The sequence below is a fragment of the Mya arenaria genome, chromosome 13, assembly GCF_026914265.1.
Source record: "Mya arenaria isolate MELC-2E11 chromosome 13, ASM2691426v1".
NCBI lineage: Eukaryota > Metazoa > Mollusca > Bivalvia > Myida > Myidae > Mya > Mya arenaria.
In genome coordinates this window covers 7899317-7916638 of record NC_069134.1, presented here as the reverse complement: position 1 = coordinate 7916638, position 17322 = coordinate 7899317, and the positions used below count along the sequence as shown (strand labels likewise).

The window sequence follows — 17322 nt, the reverse complement described above, 5'->3', positions numbered from 1 at the left end:
TTCTTGCAATACGTACCAGTAAACACGAAACATGTCATCTAAAAAGAAGCTCTTCATCATAATTTATCTCAAGCAAGGTTTTGATCACGAACTCCTGACGAGTTTCTGTTGTGGTTTTTGTACTCAAACAAATACATTTCAATAACAATCAAATTTCTTTAATACGGATTCGAATCATAATTAAGTATATATTTGGTGACTCTGGATAGGTGAAATAGTAGTTTTCAGTTGACTGTGATATCAAACTGGTAATACACATGCAATATTTTTGTTATTGCTGTTGTTGTTGTCGGCGTTGTCGTTATCATATGTAATCTCATGTACACATTTACGGTAAAAATGCTAACGGTATCTACATTGGCATTATTAGTATTATGATTCTTCTATTTATTTGCGCTATTACTCTATACTACTATTCAGGAGTGTTTTAAATGATGTTTTAAGTATCTAAAATATTTATGGCACCATCAAATCAAAGTGTAAGACTGTTGAAAATGTAAAACAGCTTATCACAATGCCAACTTAAAAAAATATTACTCGGTGACAACAATCTTGGAGAAATAAATATGATAAATATTGAATCTTACATTATTGCTTTTAAGTTGAAATGGATCTAAAGTCTGACAAACACGCATGAAGCAAGCTTGAAAAACATACAAGACTATAAACTTCCTGAAATCAATTGCCAAACACTCTTTAATATTATACACGGATCTAGTTTTCTTTAAAGGTATTAGCTAGAAACCATTTCAGACTTCTATATTTTGATTGAAAACAACAACATAAGATTGCATTATAATTAAGAAGCAATGAAAAGAATATCAAATGACATTGACGTGTATGGTTTCTAAATGTGGTTCTTGTCTGTCTGGTGGCATGTGATCAAAACGTTCAATAAAGTTGTCAACTGAACAAATTCTAATGTGCAGACAACCAGTTTAAAATGTATTATAATAGAATTGCTTTTACTGTTTTATCAAAGATATTTTTATTGATAAATCCTCATATCTTTTTTTTTTCGTTTATGTGATTATTTGCAATGAATAAACGGATTGTCATGCTTGGCAATTCCCAAAAGAAAAATCAATCTTCATATCTTATACATATGATCAGTTAAGAGTTTCTGTATTTCTTTTCAGACAAAAGACATGATTTGTTTATGGATTTTGGTGGAGCTTTCGTCAGTTTGTAGTGGTCAAGGCAACCGTATCTCATCTTTTGATAGAAGCGGATCACAAATCATAGCGTCTCAATATAGGGGTGGGCCTACTTACTCCGGGTTATCCAGTACAGACCGATTCGTCGGAGCCCTCGATGTTGGCGGAGCATTCCTTGTCGGAGCCGAGTCCACGGTTGTGTTTGAAAGCGGAACGTTTGGATTTGTAGGTGAAACTAGTATTTCCTCTAACACCGGAGGTACCAGCGGCGCCTTAGATACGATCGGGCACGGAGGAGCTCATACCTCATTTACGTCAGACGGTTTCGATGTAAAATCTGGCTTTAATGGATTATATCAGTCGCCCGGCAGCGCATCGTCTAGTATAATGTCGACGGGTGAATTAAATCAATCGACAAGAGGATCTTCAACTGTGTCCGGTCATTTTACTATGACCTCCGGGTCAGACGGCGGGGTACCTCTGCAAGATGGGTGGATCGGTGCATGAGGAGGACAAGACGGTTACCCTGTGCATGGCGGGTTCTGTGGGGGAGAGGAATGCGCTGACGGAGGTGTGTCTGCCGGCGTTGGTGACGGCATTGGTATGGGAACCAGGCAGGCCTTTGAAGAAAGGAGGCGAACTGGAAGAAATGAGGACATAAGAATGTATGAAATGTTCTCAAGCGGTCCGGCGAATACCAGTGGTAATGGTGTGGGGAAAGGCAGCGGTATAGGAGCTGGAATGGGAGGTGGTGTGGGATCGGGAATTGTTGGCGGTATGGGAACAGGAATGGGAGGTGGTATGGGATCGGGAATGGGCGGCGGTATTGGAGCGGGAAGGAGAGATGGTATGGACGCGAGAATGGATGGCGGTGTCGGAGCGAGAATTGTTGGCGGCATAGGAGCGGAACTGGGCGGTGGAATAGGAAAAGTAATGGGAGGTGGTTTTGGATCGGGAATGGGCTTCGGTATGGGAGCGGAAATGGGCGGCGATATGAGAGCGGGAATTGTTGGCGGTATGGGAAAAGGAATAGGAGGTGGTATGGGAGCGGGAATGGGCGGCGGTATGGGAGAGGGAATGGGCGGCGGTAAGGGCGGCGGTATGGGAGCGGGAAGGGAAGGAAGTTTGGGAGCTGGTATGGGGGCGGGAATGGGCGGCGGTATGGGAACAGGAATGGGAGGTGGTTTGGGAACGGGAATGGGCGCCAGTATGGGAGCGGGAATGGGCGGCGGTATGGAAGCGGGAATGGGCAGCGGTATGGGAACAGGAATGGGCGGCGGTATGGGAACAGAAATGGGAGCGGGAATGGAATCTGGTATTGGAACGGAAATGGGCGGCAGTATTGAAGCGGGAATAAGAGATGGTATGGAAGTGGGAATTAGTGGCGGTGTCGGAGCGAGATTGGGCGGCGGCATAGGGGCTGGAATACGGACTGGTTTTAGGGCAGGAATGTCCAGCGTTATGAGAGCGGAAATGGGCGGTATCATGGGAGGCGGTATACCAATTGGAAACGGGATGAGCATGGGACGAGCGGGTGGTATTGCGGCGGGCGGCATTGGAGCAGGTATGACCACAGCCGATTTGGCATTGGATGGATTAGGCGTCGGTATGACTAGTGGCGGAAAGACCATTGGTGGTTTAAGCGTCATGACTAAAATGCCCATTTCGATTGGCACAACTCGCAAAGGACTTCACAGTGGACATGCTGCTGGAAGACATGGTGGATTTGGCTCCCTGTTTGCTTGTCGATTCATGCACGTCAGGCCAAAGTTCTGCTCCGGGCCAAAATTAGTTGAAGAAAAAGATGAAGAAAACGAAGAAAAAAATTAAGTACGATAACCGTTCGTCGAATAAGTAACATCATAACATTAAACCAAAAATTACAATAATACAATAATAATTACACATATACAATAATTGAAAGGAAATGGCACGGTTGGTGCTCATATGTTTTCTTAAACTCAGAAAAAGTTAAGTTATAAACATCTGGCCCGGACTAAGCGAGCTAGTATACAGGAGAAACGTTGTTTACACGTCTTTTATGAAACTTCCTTTTTAACAGGGTTACCACCGGAAAGTAGTTTGATGAGGGTAGTAGTTAAAGCGATGGGCAAAACTGTTCAACTATTCAACATCGGCCGGTAGTGTTATCGCAAATGATGTTTATTTTAGGACTTGAATTTACGAGGCAGAAAGTGATGCAACAAAATACTTTAACCAAGACACATGCTCAAAGTGCCGTAAAAAGCATCCTGATAACATCACGACTCCTGCTAGTCCTTTATTCCTTCCTGGCTGGACGAAGGGATGTTCAGGGTTGTTGATGGTGTGGAAAACGGAAGAACTGGGATATTCATTTTCGTTCACGTGGACGGACGATTTTACTTTCAATACACATTGTGTTCGTAATTAAAATAAATGAAACATGGACGTCTTTCAATCTCTTTTACAATATTAAAGAGAGGTATAAGTTTGGTAAACATTTGGAACAGGAGATAATTTAATTAACAGAATTGAACACAGAAGTTAGCGCATATGTTTTGTCTCCTTAATCAAACCATATTTCGGATTTAAATAATGAGAATATTGACAACGGATGTTTTTTCTGTACTTTTGAATTAAGTTCTAGTTTTGAGTTTGGCTTTTATTTAATAACATAAGGTAGGTAACAGGAAGAAAATTCAAAACAAAAATGATTTGTCCGGTAATAGAATGGATGTCCGGTAGCAGGATGGAACCATAAATTGTAACTTTAATCTTTAGTTCATTTACTCAAAAGTAAAACAATATAATGCATTCGAATATTTTATAAGGAGAATAGGAATGGCAACTTTTACAATTCAAAATTCATTATCTTGAATAAAATTATTTAGGTAATTTTTCGACACAGCAATTCCTTCTTCGTATCAAATATTTCTGTAACGATGTCTTCGATATTATAGATGCACTTATACTGTCTCGCCATAGAGTACGCCTGCAGAGCGAATGGCCATGGGTTTTCATCCCCACCAGATGCACGAAGCATATTTGCGTAGTTCGTCACAAAGCTAGCTCTATAGCAAGACAGTATAAGTGCTATATATTCAATACCCGCTTACATTTCCTTCCTGTTACATAGACTAGATCAATTATTATAACTACTCTCAACTCATGTAAAATTCAACATTCCAAAACAATGAAAATTATCATGTGAGAGTCTGTTCCATATCAAGCCGTGTAGCAGAAATATCCACCATATTCTCGTTGCTTACTTTTCTTAAAAAATATATTCAGGTGAAAAAACAAACCAAAATAAATGTCTGATGTGAATAATCAGAACACTTGCTGGCATCAGTTAACGGAATTTTCAAGGCGATATTAATATCATTTTTCTTTTTCGAATAAACATTTGTTAGGAAAATAGTCTTAGCACCTTTGCGCCAGGCATGTAACATTTAAAATTCTTACTGGAACGGTGGAACAAGCTATATAAGCATCACGTATCATACAAAATGACAATTTTCATAGACATTATTTTTATTTCTTTTAATTCATTTATTTGATTTTAAAAGTCAACATGATCTGAATACAGTTTATGCAGAACTTTGATGCATTCGATGTTTCGTGTCGGAAACTAGATGGGGGTTTTCCCGTCAGTATTACCACAACACCACGCCCCAGATGCTTGAACAGTATTATGTTCCTTTTAACAGGACCAAGCTTAGTACAATATTTATGTTATGGTATAAATTTGTTCAAAGAGTCTCAAGACTTTTAAAAGAAAAACATTACACAATTTACACCGTGAGCTAAACATGATCCTGTTCTGAAATAGTTCGCAAATTTTGGGGCAAATAGAATAATACATACGCAGTTTTATCAAATTTAATGTTTCAAGACAATATAGCGATATGACAAATATGACACAAAATCTATGAACACATGCGACATGATAAAAAGACAGCAAGAACAAAATTGATAATAGTTCGATATATTGCCTTGTTGCGTTCACCAGAATATTTGGAGATATATCTTTGAAGGCTTCGGTCATAAAATCACTCATTTGTTTTTTGGATAAACAAATCTTTTTCTAGTGATCAAACTGACAAAATCACTTCTCTCTATAGATGTAATAAAACGTTTTTAAGTGTTACGAAAGTGAACCGATCCTTCTAAAATAAAACAGTTGTAAAAGCGCTGTAATTTTACATTAAATTTATCAAGTTTTATAGGTAGCGAAGCGGTTAATGTACCTCACTCACGACAGCAATTACCAGTGATACAATATTGCAAAATTTGCTCATATGAATTGTCTTGATTGGATAATCTAACATTAAATGAGTACATGCTCAACTGTGCATGCAACATACAAACCTATGTTGAACTTGTGCTTTGACAGTAGTAATGTAGTGAAAACATTGCCATCATGAAAAATAAATAACATGTTTTAATGGCAATATAAATGGCCATGCATAACACATTGTCTTTTTAAACAACCCTTATACAACCCTTATACACCCGGTTATATCTCTACTTTGAATAATTAAAGTCAAGCGAAATCCAATTAATGATGGATCCAATCAGAACTGAAAACATATCAATCAGTTAATGGAAAATGAACATATTTGTTACGATAAATCTCTGTTCAAATTGTTTAGTTCAGAATGGAAGTATTAATAATAAAACATATGGAAACTGCAATGACAGGTCCAGCAGGCCAAATATCACCCGAAACCTAGTCAAATATTTATGAAAAAAAACTACAGAAACAAGCTCAGTAGCAAAATGTAAAGGCGCGAGTTCAAACAAAAATTAGAAGGCAACAGAAATATAAAACAATTGTCAACTTTATGCTTTATTATATGCTTTCAGGTGGTTTTTAGTTATCTAGCTATTAAAAGATATATACTAGATGTCACTGTTTTAAACAAGATAAAACATTAGTCTGCTTTCCCGTCCAAATCAAAGATAAAAGTCCATTGGCTGGGACATAATTTCAAAGACGTCAATATCGAAATAATGTTACGTTCTTTTTTTATTTAATTTGCCGCGCTTTTCTGAAAACTACAATTAAATGTCATTTTATATCCCTTTTAAGCATATAGTAAAAATGGTTTGTTTTAGTGTAAGATCGCAGTATATTTCACCTCGTGAACACCAAAAGGTAATTTTGCACATATACAACTAAAGGTTCATTCGATAAACTATTTAACGATCAACAACTATACTCTACATAGTCATAGTTAATTTTGTAACTTAATTGGCTAGGACAGTGAAATTTAAGTAGGAACCACTTCGGATTTGGACCAGTTTGTCAACGCTCAATCTCAGGCTAGTCCAGCCATTTATCAATAAGCTTTGTTTAGTAAATATACTGACACCCAATGAAAACGCACCGCAGCTTAATCCGAGTCGGTACATGTAGTATGTATTCAACACAGAGAAAATATTACGTTTAAAGACGTCACGTCAGTAGCAGGAATTGTTCCTTCGAAAAGAATTTCAGAACCTTGTAAAGACATTGCCTAGCGAAACGCCATATAAAATTATTTTCGAATAAAATTATTCTGGCCCACGTGTGATGAACCTCATCAAGAAGTCTATATCGAAAAAAATCATGGATAAGAAACAAAGCTAGCATTATAATGTTTCAAAATGGTAACTAAATTATTCGATAATTCCCGACACAAAACTTGAGGAGTATATATGCGAAGTCGGCGGAGCACGGAAGAAGTAATGTACATGCTTTAAAACGTTTTTTGACAGTATTTGAATCTTAGCCTATCAAAAACTTGCTACAGTGGTGCGTTTTCATTGACTTTCAGTATATAAGCAGCATTTCTATCAAAGTTGTGTTACAGCTTTGTATTGAAACTGTCGTTCACATCAAAACCTTTGTTTTGCACACCATAATCGACAACAACATCTTCTGGAGCTGAAGTTTTTACCTCTGAACGACAGTTTTTTGCATGTTGAACGTCTATATTATGCCCTTTGACCGCGTCATCACTTGATCTGCTTAAACTATTTTGCGATGATAATCTACTCTGCACTGATGTGGCATGTGTAAGATGCCTGCGCGCACTACTTGAGGTACTCGAACCAAAAACGGCGTCACCACTCGGTGTACACATAAACAGGGCCTTAACTTCATGTCGGAACTTGGAGCCACTTATCACGTACAGAAAGAAATTAAACCCTGCATTTATGTAAGATAGAAGATTAACGATGGCGAAAACGAGCTGAAACTTCCCTGTCTCCTCGGCGAATCGCTTCCAGTCTTGACAAAAGTATTCTTCAAATACTCTCTCCCTCCAATACGGCTGGTAGATAAAGAAGATTTGAACGGGTGTCAGACAGATGAAGAAGCTGACAGTCAAAATGACCAAAACAATTGTCACAAGCTTCTTATCTCGGGCACTGTTGTCGACCCCGTGTTTACCAACAGAACTAATGCGCCGTCTCTGTCTATGTGTCTTATGCATTTTGTATATGATGACTGTATTGCTCACAGCCAAAAAAAGGAATGGGACGGCATATGCAACTGCAAAATCAATCCACGGCCAGTATTTGTCCCAAAACTTTGAGTACCCTATATACAATGGTTCACAAGGCCCATCACGTGGTACTAAGCTGGAATTTCCATGTCCGTAAAACATATGGGCATTCAGGCCCAGGATGGGAATCAGCAGTGCAAAAATGGTCACGATCGCAGCGCGAGGAGTGCATCCTAGCCGGACCCGGTGCGGCCACACGACGCTAATGAGCCGTTCACACGTGACACCGACCAGAATCCACGACGAAAACTGCACAGATGCGTACGTAAAAAAGTTCGAGAACTTACATCCAAGTTCACTCATATTTCGAACGTCTTTTTCTTCTATGCCACGAAGCAACCAATTACGTATAGGAGAACTCAGTAGGGTGATCGTATCTGATATTGCCAATGTAAACAGAAAAAGTGCCGTCGACGATGTTTTTCTTCTCTGTCGTAATAGAATGATGACAGTCAAAATGTTACCACACAATCCGATGATAACTACTACAAGTGGGATAATTTTCCACAAATATTTCACTGTTTCAGAGTACGGATCAGGGTATTCCTCATACGGAGCACATCCCGGTGGTGGCATTCTAGACATCTTTCACCGTATTTGTTCCAAGGTTTGTGTTTCATTTATACCTTTCCTCGAATGAATCATATTGAAAAGTAGGCCCGAGATTTCATATATGACATCAGTAAGGATCTCGTGTATTAAGTGACGCTTAAACTAATGGTATTGAACACAGCGAGGCGTAAATTGGAAATCACCCGGATGCGGATTGTTGGGATGAGCGAATTTAGTATGTTTCACTACTTTTATGAGGCGATCGCGAGATTAATCAAATGGTTTATTTATTCTCGTAAAAAAGATTTTGGAGTCAACACACTCGATTTTTAATTAACACATGTTCTCAGTACAATATTCCGTTAATCAATACATGAAATTAATCTGGCAATGTAAAGTTTATCAGTCAATTTTTCTGTCAATGAACACCCCCAATAAACTGTATGCGCTTAACTGGACCTTGACATGATTGTTCAACAAATTAGACGCAATTCACACAGAATGTTTCAGCACGCGTGCTGTAAGCATATATATTAAAACATACCGTGCGAATTTGGTGGACGGGGAAGGGGGAAGGTATGATTGTAAGCACATGTTCTTAGCACAGCAATTAAAACATTTCTTATTCCGTACACTCAAAGGTCAGACAAAAGCCATATAAATAAAATATCCTACGAAATTTAGGAGACAGGGTGATTCTTTTTCTGAAAACAGTACATTCATAGACAAATTATCACAGTAAGTAATGTTTAAAGTCGGTCTCAAGAATTAAACAACATTGTCTAAGTTAAATAAAGATAATTGAATTCCGTAGAAAAAATGCATGATGAAATCTGGGTTTTTTTAAGGTTTTCATTATTTAGAGAACGATTCAATAACGTATGTGATACACCCAGATTTATATCATACAGTTCATTAAACATGACGCAAAACATGCATACGCAAACCCAGCAACCGTATAAAAGCTAATTATGTACATCGAGCACGTTAAATTAGTTCTGGTATTCAAAATCGATGATGATAATAAAAACATCCTGTTACTCATAAAAAAGAAAACCACTATCATACTATTTTACTTTTATTAAAGCCTATAAAACTAAAAAAGAAGTTTCGTAAAATGAAAAGTTGTAAATAATTATTTGTAAATGATGCATTTTGATACAATTTTTTAATCTCATTTTGATAATATCAATACGACCCGCAAATGCCTTATATGAGGATTTACTTAAAACATTGCCGTGTTTCAAAATAGTACAATCGAATACACAAAATTACTTTTGCAAAAGACTAAAATACATTATTTATCGGTGTAATTGATTATTATATGAAAACAAAAACGTGACTGGAGAGCAAACGCAATAAAAATACAAAACGTTGATGCGAGAATATGATGCTGCGAAAATAAAGAAAAGAGGAAATACATAAATGCATTTATGCGATTATTAACGAAATATGACTGTGTTCAGATAGTTTTACATTGTATTATATTGTGTCAATACAGAGAACTAAGCACTATATAAAAAAGAAAGATGAGTACATTTACCATACATTTAAAATATCAAATACCCGTGTTGAATACCTAGAATATACATAACGTAAACATGTTTATAAAAAAATGTTACAAATGATTGTCCCATAAAGAAATGCACAGTGTCTCAAACGGCTCTCATTATCTAGGATAATGTGTTCATTTGTATATCTGCTCGGAGTAAGTCGTTTCTTAATGATGTTCGTATATAAACAGTTACGTTCCTCCGGATGATCGTGGTAAAAAAATATTGCTGTCGGACATCGCGCGTCATGTCCATTCATGTATCTACTGAAATTCGCCACTATTAACTGCGCTGCAAAATATGTTGCGTGGTTTCCATTCGTTATTCTACTGGGAATAGGCCCCATTTTCTTTGTTTATTTGTGCTCCCATGTATGTGGCGTTGTTTCCCTCCGTTGTTCTACCGGGAAAACGCCGTTTAATCTCGTCGGGGGATAAATTTTATACTTTGTTCTCTTTATATGTACCGGAATTACACTCATACTCTCTATGCTGCTTTATTGAGTTCCGTTAGTTCGTTTTGTTCAGTTTTACTGGAAATAAGCCACCATTTTCTGTGCTGCCAAATGGATAAAAAACAGATCTGACAGACTCACAGGCGTCTTCTGAGAGATCGGCAGCCAACAGCTACCATTGGTGCCTTCGTTCTGAAATTTTTACAAAATCTCCAATAATATTATAAGACAACAACATTCCAAATATGTAAATGCTAATTACAGATGCGTGTTAGGTTATATCTTACATTGCAATATGTCAAAGTTTCCCAAATCATCCATGGATATTTAAAAACTAAAATAAAAGAGAACATTAAAAGTAAACCCATCGATTTTTCGGGAAAAGACAATGAATGCATATTGTCTTACTTTCATATAACGAATCAATTTTAGCGCATATTTCAGATCGAAAGTTGTGCATAATGTCGAAAAACAAACCTTCAATGCGAGATACTTTGCAAGTTCCCCTCTGGCGTCATGGAAGTGATGTGTTACAATTTCAACCCATGCGTTATCTGTATTCCGCTCGTCATTAAGATAATCATCGTACAACTAAAATTATTTAAAGAGGTGCAATCAGGATGAGACTGATCACATCAGAATTTTAAACAAGTTCATTTCAATTTTATTAACCAATGACTATGTTGAATTGTTCGAACATAGCTATCACTGAACTAAACGACTTTTCGAAAACAATTTTCATCGAAGATTTAATAGGAATTGTTGATAAAGTAACTATACCTTTACGCCTTTCTTTTGAAACCTTTTCAATTTCTTCTTCAATGACTTTCCCGGTGACACATCATTTTGTGAGCTATCTGGTATTTCAAGCTGAAGATGACCGCCTTCACTGTCGGGTAAGTTAGATGCATCCGTCTGTGCACGAGATAGAATTGTATGACTCGTTTGAATATAACTTACTCAAAATATCTAAAAAAATTATTAACAATTTATGAAATGTTCTATTATATGCTTTCTACTGACAAGCAATGTAAAAGTTGGCGTTTACCACAAAACCCATTCACACATAACATCTAACTAAAAAATGTATGATATATAACAACAATTACTTGGATAACGTACTAAAGTAATTGATTTATATACTCATATAATATATACTTTTATATTTTCTTTACCTCAGGTAAACAGTGCCTTCCGGAGCCTGAAACAACCAAGACCTCAAGAACAGGTTTCCCATTAACTGTTTCGGTCGCGCCATTATCCAGCAGCTTCCATCTTTGAAATAAATTAGTTTGTCAGGTGGCATAACTTACTTACTTTCTATTCATTTATATTTAATACCGTAGTAAAACAAGCATACCTGAATGCTAGTTTTAGAAACATTTATATTGACAGCAAACAATGACGTCACGCATCCTTTGAAAAATCGTCCATAACAGCTGAATGTATTAATCTAAATATTATTTCTAAAATCTTACCTTGTAACAATAGACCGGGAAAAGTGATTAGGCCCCCATCTTGAGAACACTCCTCTCCCTCGTATACCAGTTCTACCCATAGGGTTTAATGGGAAGCCATCTCGAACTTCAATTGATCCAACTGCACTTGTCCGATTCACACCAAACTTCGCATCATACTCATTGAATGACAATGCCTTTCTTCGTTCATCCAGTTGCCTACAATAAGGTTTAAACCCTCAGTGCCACGCCACGTACGATTTAATAATAAGATAAAAATAAAAGTGAGAATATACCTATGATATATTCTTATTTAGTGTTTGATAAGTTCCCGATTTCAACATGATGTTTTAGTAAAAAGAAGTGTTTGGGTAAACTCATAAATAGTGATGAAACTAAGATACCAAAGGATTGAACCCTTTAGCAAATGTTGATATTTGCTCAAATACTGTTTTAAAGACCACAATTTCATGTAAGCATTAACAGCTTTATTGTTGCCTACTTGGTCGATTGGCATTATCACGTGATGTAATCAATGTATGTTTAAGTTGGCAAAATATCTTATGCTGTAATATAAGTCCTGGTGCTCTCGTGATTCTGTTTAACTAGGCTGATTTGTTTCTTGACTTAAATAATAAAATAAAATAATGATAAAATAAGTGTTTTGGGTGCATTACCGGGTAAAGTTAAAAAATGAAAATGACTGTAAAGCAACATTGAAAGCTAGATATACAGAAAATAACGTGGTATGCGAATTTCGTAATGCACTTAATTGAGATTATATTTACAGTAACTTTCGGTTTTGTTGCACTTTGTAATTGCGATAAATGCAATTTTCTGTGTTCAAAATGTTAAAAAGTCAAGAGAAATCATTTGAAATAACATACGAAACATAAGTTAACATCACTAAAACATGGAACACGTAACTCGATATAATTAAAAGTGTAATAAATGTGACAATGACGTATTAAACTTTGTCCAATATTTGTAAGAAGGAAGAGAAAAGGCAACAATGCACCAACATCTTATCCAGATCTGGTTCAGCATCGCTTCCAGGCAAACTGTCCACAGCATTGTACGTTTCAGGATTATAATCTTCAAAGGGTTCCTGATATTCAGAATGCATAAACATAGAAGAAATAGTAGCATAACGAAAGTAACATTATCGAAAAAAGCACCATTTTTCATTTCGTTTAATACACATGCACATTTTTATTTGTATGCTCTGTCCAGCAGTCAAATACAATAAAACTGTGATATTTTATCATCATTAATTATTATCATTATATTTTTTGCTGCATAACTCGTTACACCAAAACCAGACAGTCTTTAAAAATGTACAACAAAAACAGTATGTTCGTCTTTATATTTACGTTTTAAGATTAAAAACGTTACTTTGACAATACCCGTTGCCTTACCTGCCATTTGATTTTCTCATCTGGTACCGGAAATCGAGTGATACTTGTGCCAGGGTAACACGATGCAATCCCAACCACACGAGTTTCCGTTCGATCAGCGTTTGATTTATCAGGAATCGTTTCCGATGTGTTACTTGTTTCAGCAAGTTGGTCGCATGCATTTTCATTTTGTCTTTCGGAAGATAGTATCCCAATGGTGATAGCGGCGTCCGATTTTCTTTTTTTCTGATAACTATCCTGCCCTAAAATACACATTTTATGCACTGGATGGCGCTGAAACAATTTCCTCATTTAACGCTGACCAAATTTTGAACTATTTTAACGCCATGAAATATGTAATTGAAAGATGCATTTTGTTTCAACATTTTCAAAAAATGTACAAGCTGAACAATTTGACAATTCTAAACTTTATTTGGTTACGATTTGAAAATGACAAAACAAAGCATACCTATTGCATGATATTTATCTGAAGTTACCAAATACGACATCTGCAAGAAAAACAAAAATACTGTAGCATTATTTTGAGATTTAAAATTCGTAGAGATATACCTGAAAGCATTTTGCGAAGGAAATTTCATAATTGATACTTGCCTGCTTTTTGTTTGTTTTTAAGGTGTTTGTTTCAATATTTTATACGATAAGCAAAAAGTCATTGCGCGTTTGATTTTATACAATATATCATAACCAATAGACCGGGAAACAAAAATAAACAACCTTTAGTTCCATGTCCTTTATTTTCTGTTCTGCTGCTTGTGAATTTTGTTTCAGCTCCTTTAATCTGTGCAACACCTCTTCTAGCCTTAAATGTACAACTCAATTATATTGAGCAAGCAAATACTGCAAATACATATGCGCCGTAAACTAAAGAAAACCATTTCATTTTGATCATAAAGAAAGAAAACGTTTTTAATGAAAAACGTTAAAATTTGTGTAATTTCTTATCATTTAGCTCATGCTTACGTTGTGTTGGTTTGTTTCACCCGGCCTTGTGCACTTTCCGCCTCTTGCTGCAGTGTCTGTTGCTGATAAGCCTCCGCAATCATTGACTCCCATCTTGATACATCACGATAGTAAGGTCTATGTCCAGGCCAATCTTTCATATACACATTATATGTTAAGAACTCAAATACAATAATCAGTTTACAAACAATCCGACGGTTAATAACATCTTTTTTCCGTTAAGCCAGTACTTTTATCAAATTTTCATTGACACAAGTCTTCAAAAATAAGTCAAACCATTGCCCATCGGATTCTCTGGCTAGCCCTTTATAGACAATAATATGCCGGCTCTATTTTCACGTAATATCTGAAGTCCTTAATGTTTAAGTTTAATGAAAACCGATTATTTTTGCTGATTGTTTTGTTGCCCAAGTATTTGTCTTTTTTCTTCTTTTCGATTTTGCTAGTTTGGATACATATGTGATAACATGAAACTGTTTAAAAATATTAGCGAGCGTCAAAACACCGGTTTAACTTGCTTGTCAGTACGAATAAAGTTTTGTATTTGGGTTCACTGAGTTGACCCTTGTACCGGCTCAAGTTTGTTGAGATTAAAATCACAACGGCGCACTTACCAAAACGATTTGTGTATGGTCCCCATAAGCAACTACCATCACAACACCCACTCAGAAAGTATTTTAGCAGCAACTTCAGATGAGACAGAATAATTAGTGGAGGGACATAAATGGGTTTGTTGCTGAACTCTTCCACAAGTAAACACCGTTGGTAGCACCAGTGTCTGTCTGTGTTGTCTTGCACTTTCGAGAAGGTATAGCTGGGGTGAAAACAAGTCTTCCAGTGAAAGGCTTTTTTAACGAGTTGTGTACATTGAGAGTAAGCAAGATACGTTCAAAGCTTTGAATTACATCAACACATGAATAAGTCAATTAAAGCAATACTTAAATTCAAAGGATATACAGAATCAAGCGCTTGTGCCAGTTTCAAATTGACCAAAGAGTTTCGTTTCAAGAAGAAAAAACAACATGTAAACGACGCTCGGCGTCGAACTCAGGGTGACCATATCATTTGTTATATACAACGTAGCAAATTATGAAAAATAATGTGTCATGTCCCATTATTTTTATTCTGTTACGCTCTGTGTTACTTTCTACAGATTTGTTATCTACCATATTGTTGCTTCGAATACCACTTGCATACCTAATGTAATCAACGCAATAGTTATGTTTCTTGCGACTCTACTGAAACTGCATTTGTAGAAGATAACACGATAGCTACGTGAATAACCTACCTAAACATGGCAATTAGAAGGTTCAGAAGAAGAACGTTTGCGATGATCATGTAGATCCCTAACAAAATGGGAACTACAATCTTTCCGAGGTCGGTGGGACAACGAGGTTGGCTCCCGTTTATCCACACTGCCCTGTCGTCCGTGCAACCTTCGCCTACAATAGAAAAGGAATGTTATGCCAGAGCTCATAAAGTGGTTTGAAGCCCACGTCAGTACTTGATTAGTTTTTTTCGGCCGTTCGATGAGGGCTACCAAAATATTGACCAGTAACGACAAGATGATGTGTGTAATGCTTGTTTGTCTGATGGCTTTGTTTTTCTTGTGTAATATTTATTTGACCATAATCCTTGTGCGTTGAAACATGATCCTAGTGAAATTGAGGCTACTGTACACGTCCCTGTAGTTTCTGATTTTTTTGGAGAGAGAGATTCTTGGTAAAATTGGTATATTTTGGCCACAGTCATTATCCAGGAACTGTTTATAATTAAAAAGTAAATACTTTACAGATATATATACGAAAAGTACAGATTTACCTTCAAACTCTTCTAATCCTAACTCTCCATATATATTCCAGTAGGATTTACTGACAAGTTGTCGGGCAGTACGCCAAGACAATGGAGAATTGGGGTAAAGAATCGACTGTGCAGCAACCGCGTACGATATCACGAAAACCATCAAAATCACCAGGAAATACAGCAAATCAACTATCTATAATAATAATAATAATAATAACAATAATAATAATCATAATAATAAGAATAATAATAATAATAATGTATTCAGTAGGCATTTCTGTTTGAGGTTATACCAGTCTTAGAACTAAATAAATTTTAATGGTTTGTCGAGAATATTTCAATTCTTTTTCAACCAGAAAACAATGCTACAAAATGTGTCTCTAGTCTACATACATTATAGTTGATATCGAACAAAAAAGAACAACTGATTTTAAGAGAGTTGAGACAAAATATTGACTGCTTATAGTTCTCAAATTTACTTAAATAAGTTTGCAGGCGTCTGATTAATATTTTAATCATTTTTAATTCACATACAACAAACATAGAGTAAAGGCAATGCCATTTACGTTTTAATCAGAAACAAAAGAAAACGAATGTTTGTTTAAAAAAGTTCGCATTTTTCTAAAAAAAATAAAGAAATTGTGAATTATAGAAAAGTAATGTACCATATTTCCAATCATGACCATTTTCGGACCAAGCTGCTTGTGGATCGAGCAAATGTGCAAAAGTCGCAGAAAAAAACCAACAAATGTTACTGCTAGTACAACACGGGCAGCATCAAGCGTATCATCATTTCGTGGAACAAGCCGAAGTATTACGCCAATGAAGAACATGACAATCACCATGGTGTCTGTCACATTCCAAACGTCTGTATAGTGGGACTTTACTTTATCTAAGTATGCCGATGAAGGTCTCATCAAAATCTGAAATTAATAGGAGAAAATACTTCAAATGAATGCAAATTCAAAACCCCATTACCAGATAAAACATCATGGCTGAGATACTAATATTTGTTCAACATTGACCCCAAAATGTGGCCTTAAGGTCATGCGCGACAAACCTAAGATTTTTACTGGACACTTTCTTTGTAAATGTTAAACAAGCTTAGCGCGACCTTGAAATTTGACCCACTGACCTCAAAATCGATAGGAGTCATCTTACGGTCATGACCAACCTGCCTACATAGTGTTCGTTTCCTGGTACAAAGCATTTGTTTTTCAGTTATAAATCAGAAACCATTAGAGCCGATAAGCTGACAGTCGGACAGCATTGACAGGCGGAAGGTCCGATTACTATATGCCACCCTTCGGTGCAAACACATGCAATCCATTCAGATAACTTCAGTAGTTTGTGCTGCAATTTAGTTAAACCATTCCATGCAACCTCAAGTCAACAGACAAAAGAAAATTAGACTGCTATAGAGATCCAACAC

At 36.5% G+C, this 17322-nt stretch overlaps 3 protein-coding genes across 7 annotated transcripts in view; 1 reads left to right on the top strand and 2 right to left on the bottom strand.

Annotated features, from left to right (window-relative positions):
• Positions 1-1820: 1820 nt before the first annotated feature.
• Positions 1821-2987, top strand: LOC128213843 (uncharacterized). Its single transcript, XM_052919903.1, has one exon. It carries the CDS (start codon positions 1821-1823, stop codon positions 2985-2987), a length of 1167 nt encoding a protein of 388 aa, XP_052775863.1.
• A 2066-nt stretch (positions 2988-5053) lies between these two features.
• On the bottom strand, positions 5054-8299 carry LOC128214910 (neuromedin-U receptor 2-like). The gene has a single exon (XM_052921616.1). It carries the CDS (start codon positions 8276-8278, stop codon positions 6992-6994), a length of 1287 nt encoding a protein of 428 aa, XP_052777576.1. The 5' UTR covers positions 8279-8299; the 3' UTR covers positions 5054-6991.
• Positions 8300-8984: 685 nt separating this feature from the next.
• Positions 8985-17322, bottom strand: part of LOC128213066 (transient receptor potential cation channel subfamily M member-like 2) — a 29781-nt gene continuing 21443 nt past the window's right edge. For 3 of the 5 annotated variants that reach the window (XM_052918579.1, XM_052918581.1, XM_052918580.1), the window contains exons 21-34: positions 16556-16813; positions 15909-16083; positions 15376-15529; positions 14702-14901; positions 14088-14220; positions 13842-13926; positions 13576-13615; positions 13128-13369; positions 12732-12817; positions 11731-11928; positions 11428-11527; positions 11033-11167; positions 10730-10843; positions 8985-10444 (exon numbers count right to left, since the gene is read on the bottom strand). In XM_052918579.1, coding sequence (XP_052774539.1) covers positions 10328-10444; positions 10730-10843; positions 11033-11167; positions 11428-11527; positions 11731-11928; positions 12732-12817; positions 13128-13369; positions 13576-13615; positions 13842-13926; positions 14088-14220; positions 14702-14901; positions 15376-15529; positions 15909-16083; positions 16556-16813 — 2037 coding nt within the window. In that variant the 3' untranslated portion in view covers positions 8985-10327. Of the gene's footprint in view, positions 10445-10729; positions 10844-11032; positions 11222-11427; positions 11528-11730; positions 11929-12275; positions 12336-12731; positions 12818-13127; positions 13370-13575; positions 13616-13841; positions 13927-14087; positions 14221-14701; positions 14902-15375; positions 15530-15908; positions 16084-16555; positions 16814-17322 lie in introns of those variants that run through there. The other 2 variants (XM_052918582.1, XM_052918583.1) reach the window with 2 other exon arrangements.

Excerpts from the sequence above, each read along its gene's own strand:
- LOC128213843 (XM_052919903.1), top strand. The coding sequence starts at position 1,821 with ATGTATGAAATGTTCTCAAGCGGTCCGGCGAATACCAGTGGTAATGGT.
- LOC128214910 (XM_052921616.1), bottom strand. The coding sequence starts at position 8,278 with ATGTCTAGAATGCCACCACCGGGATGTGCTCCGTATGAGGAATACCCT.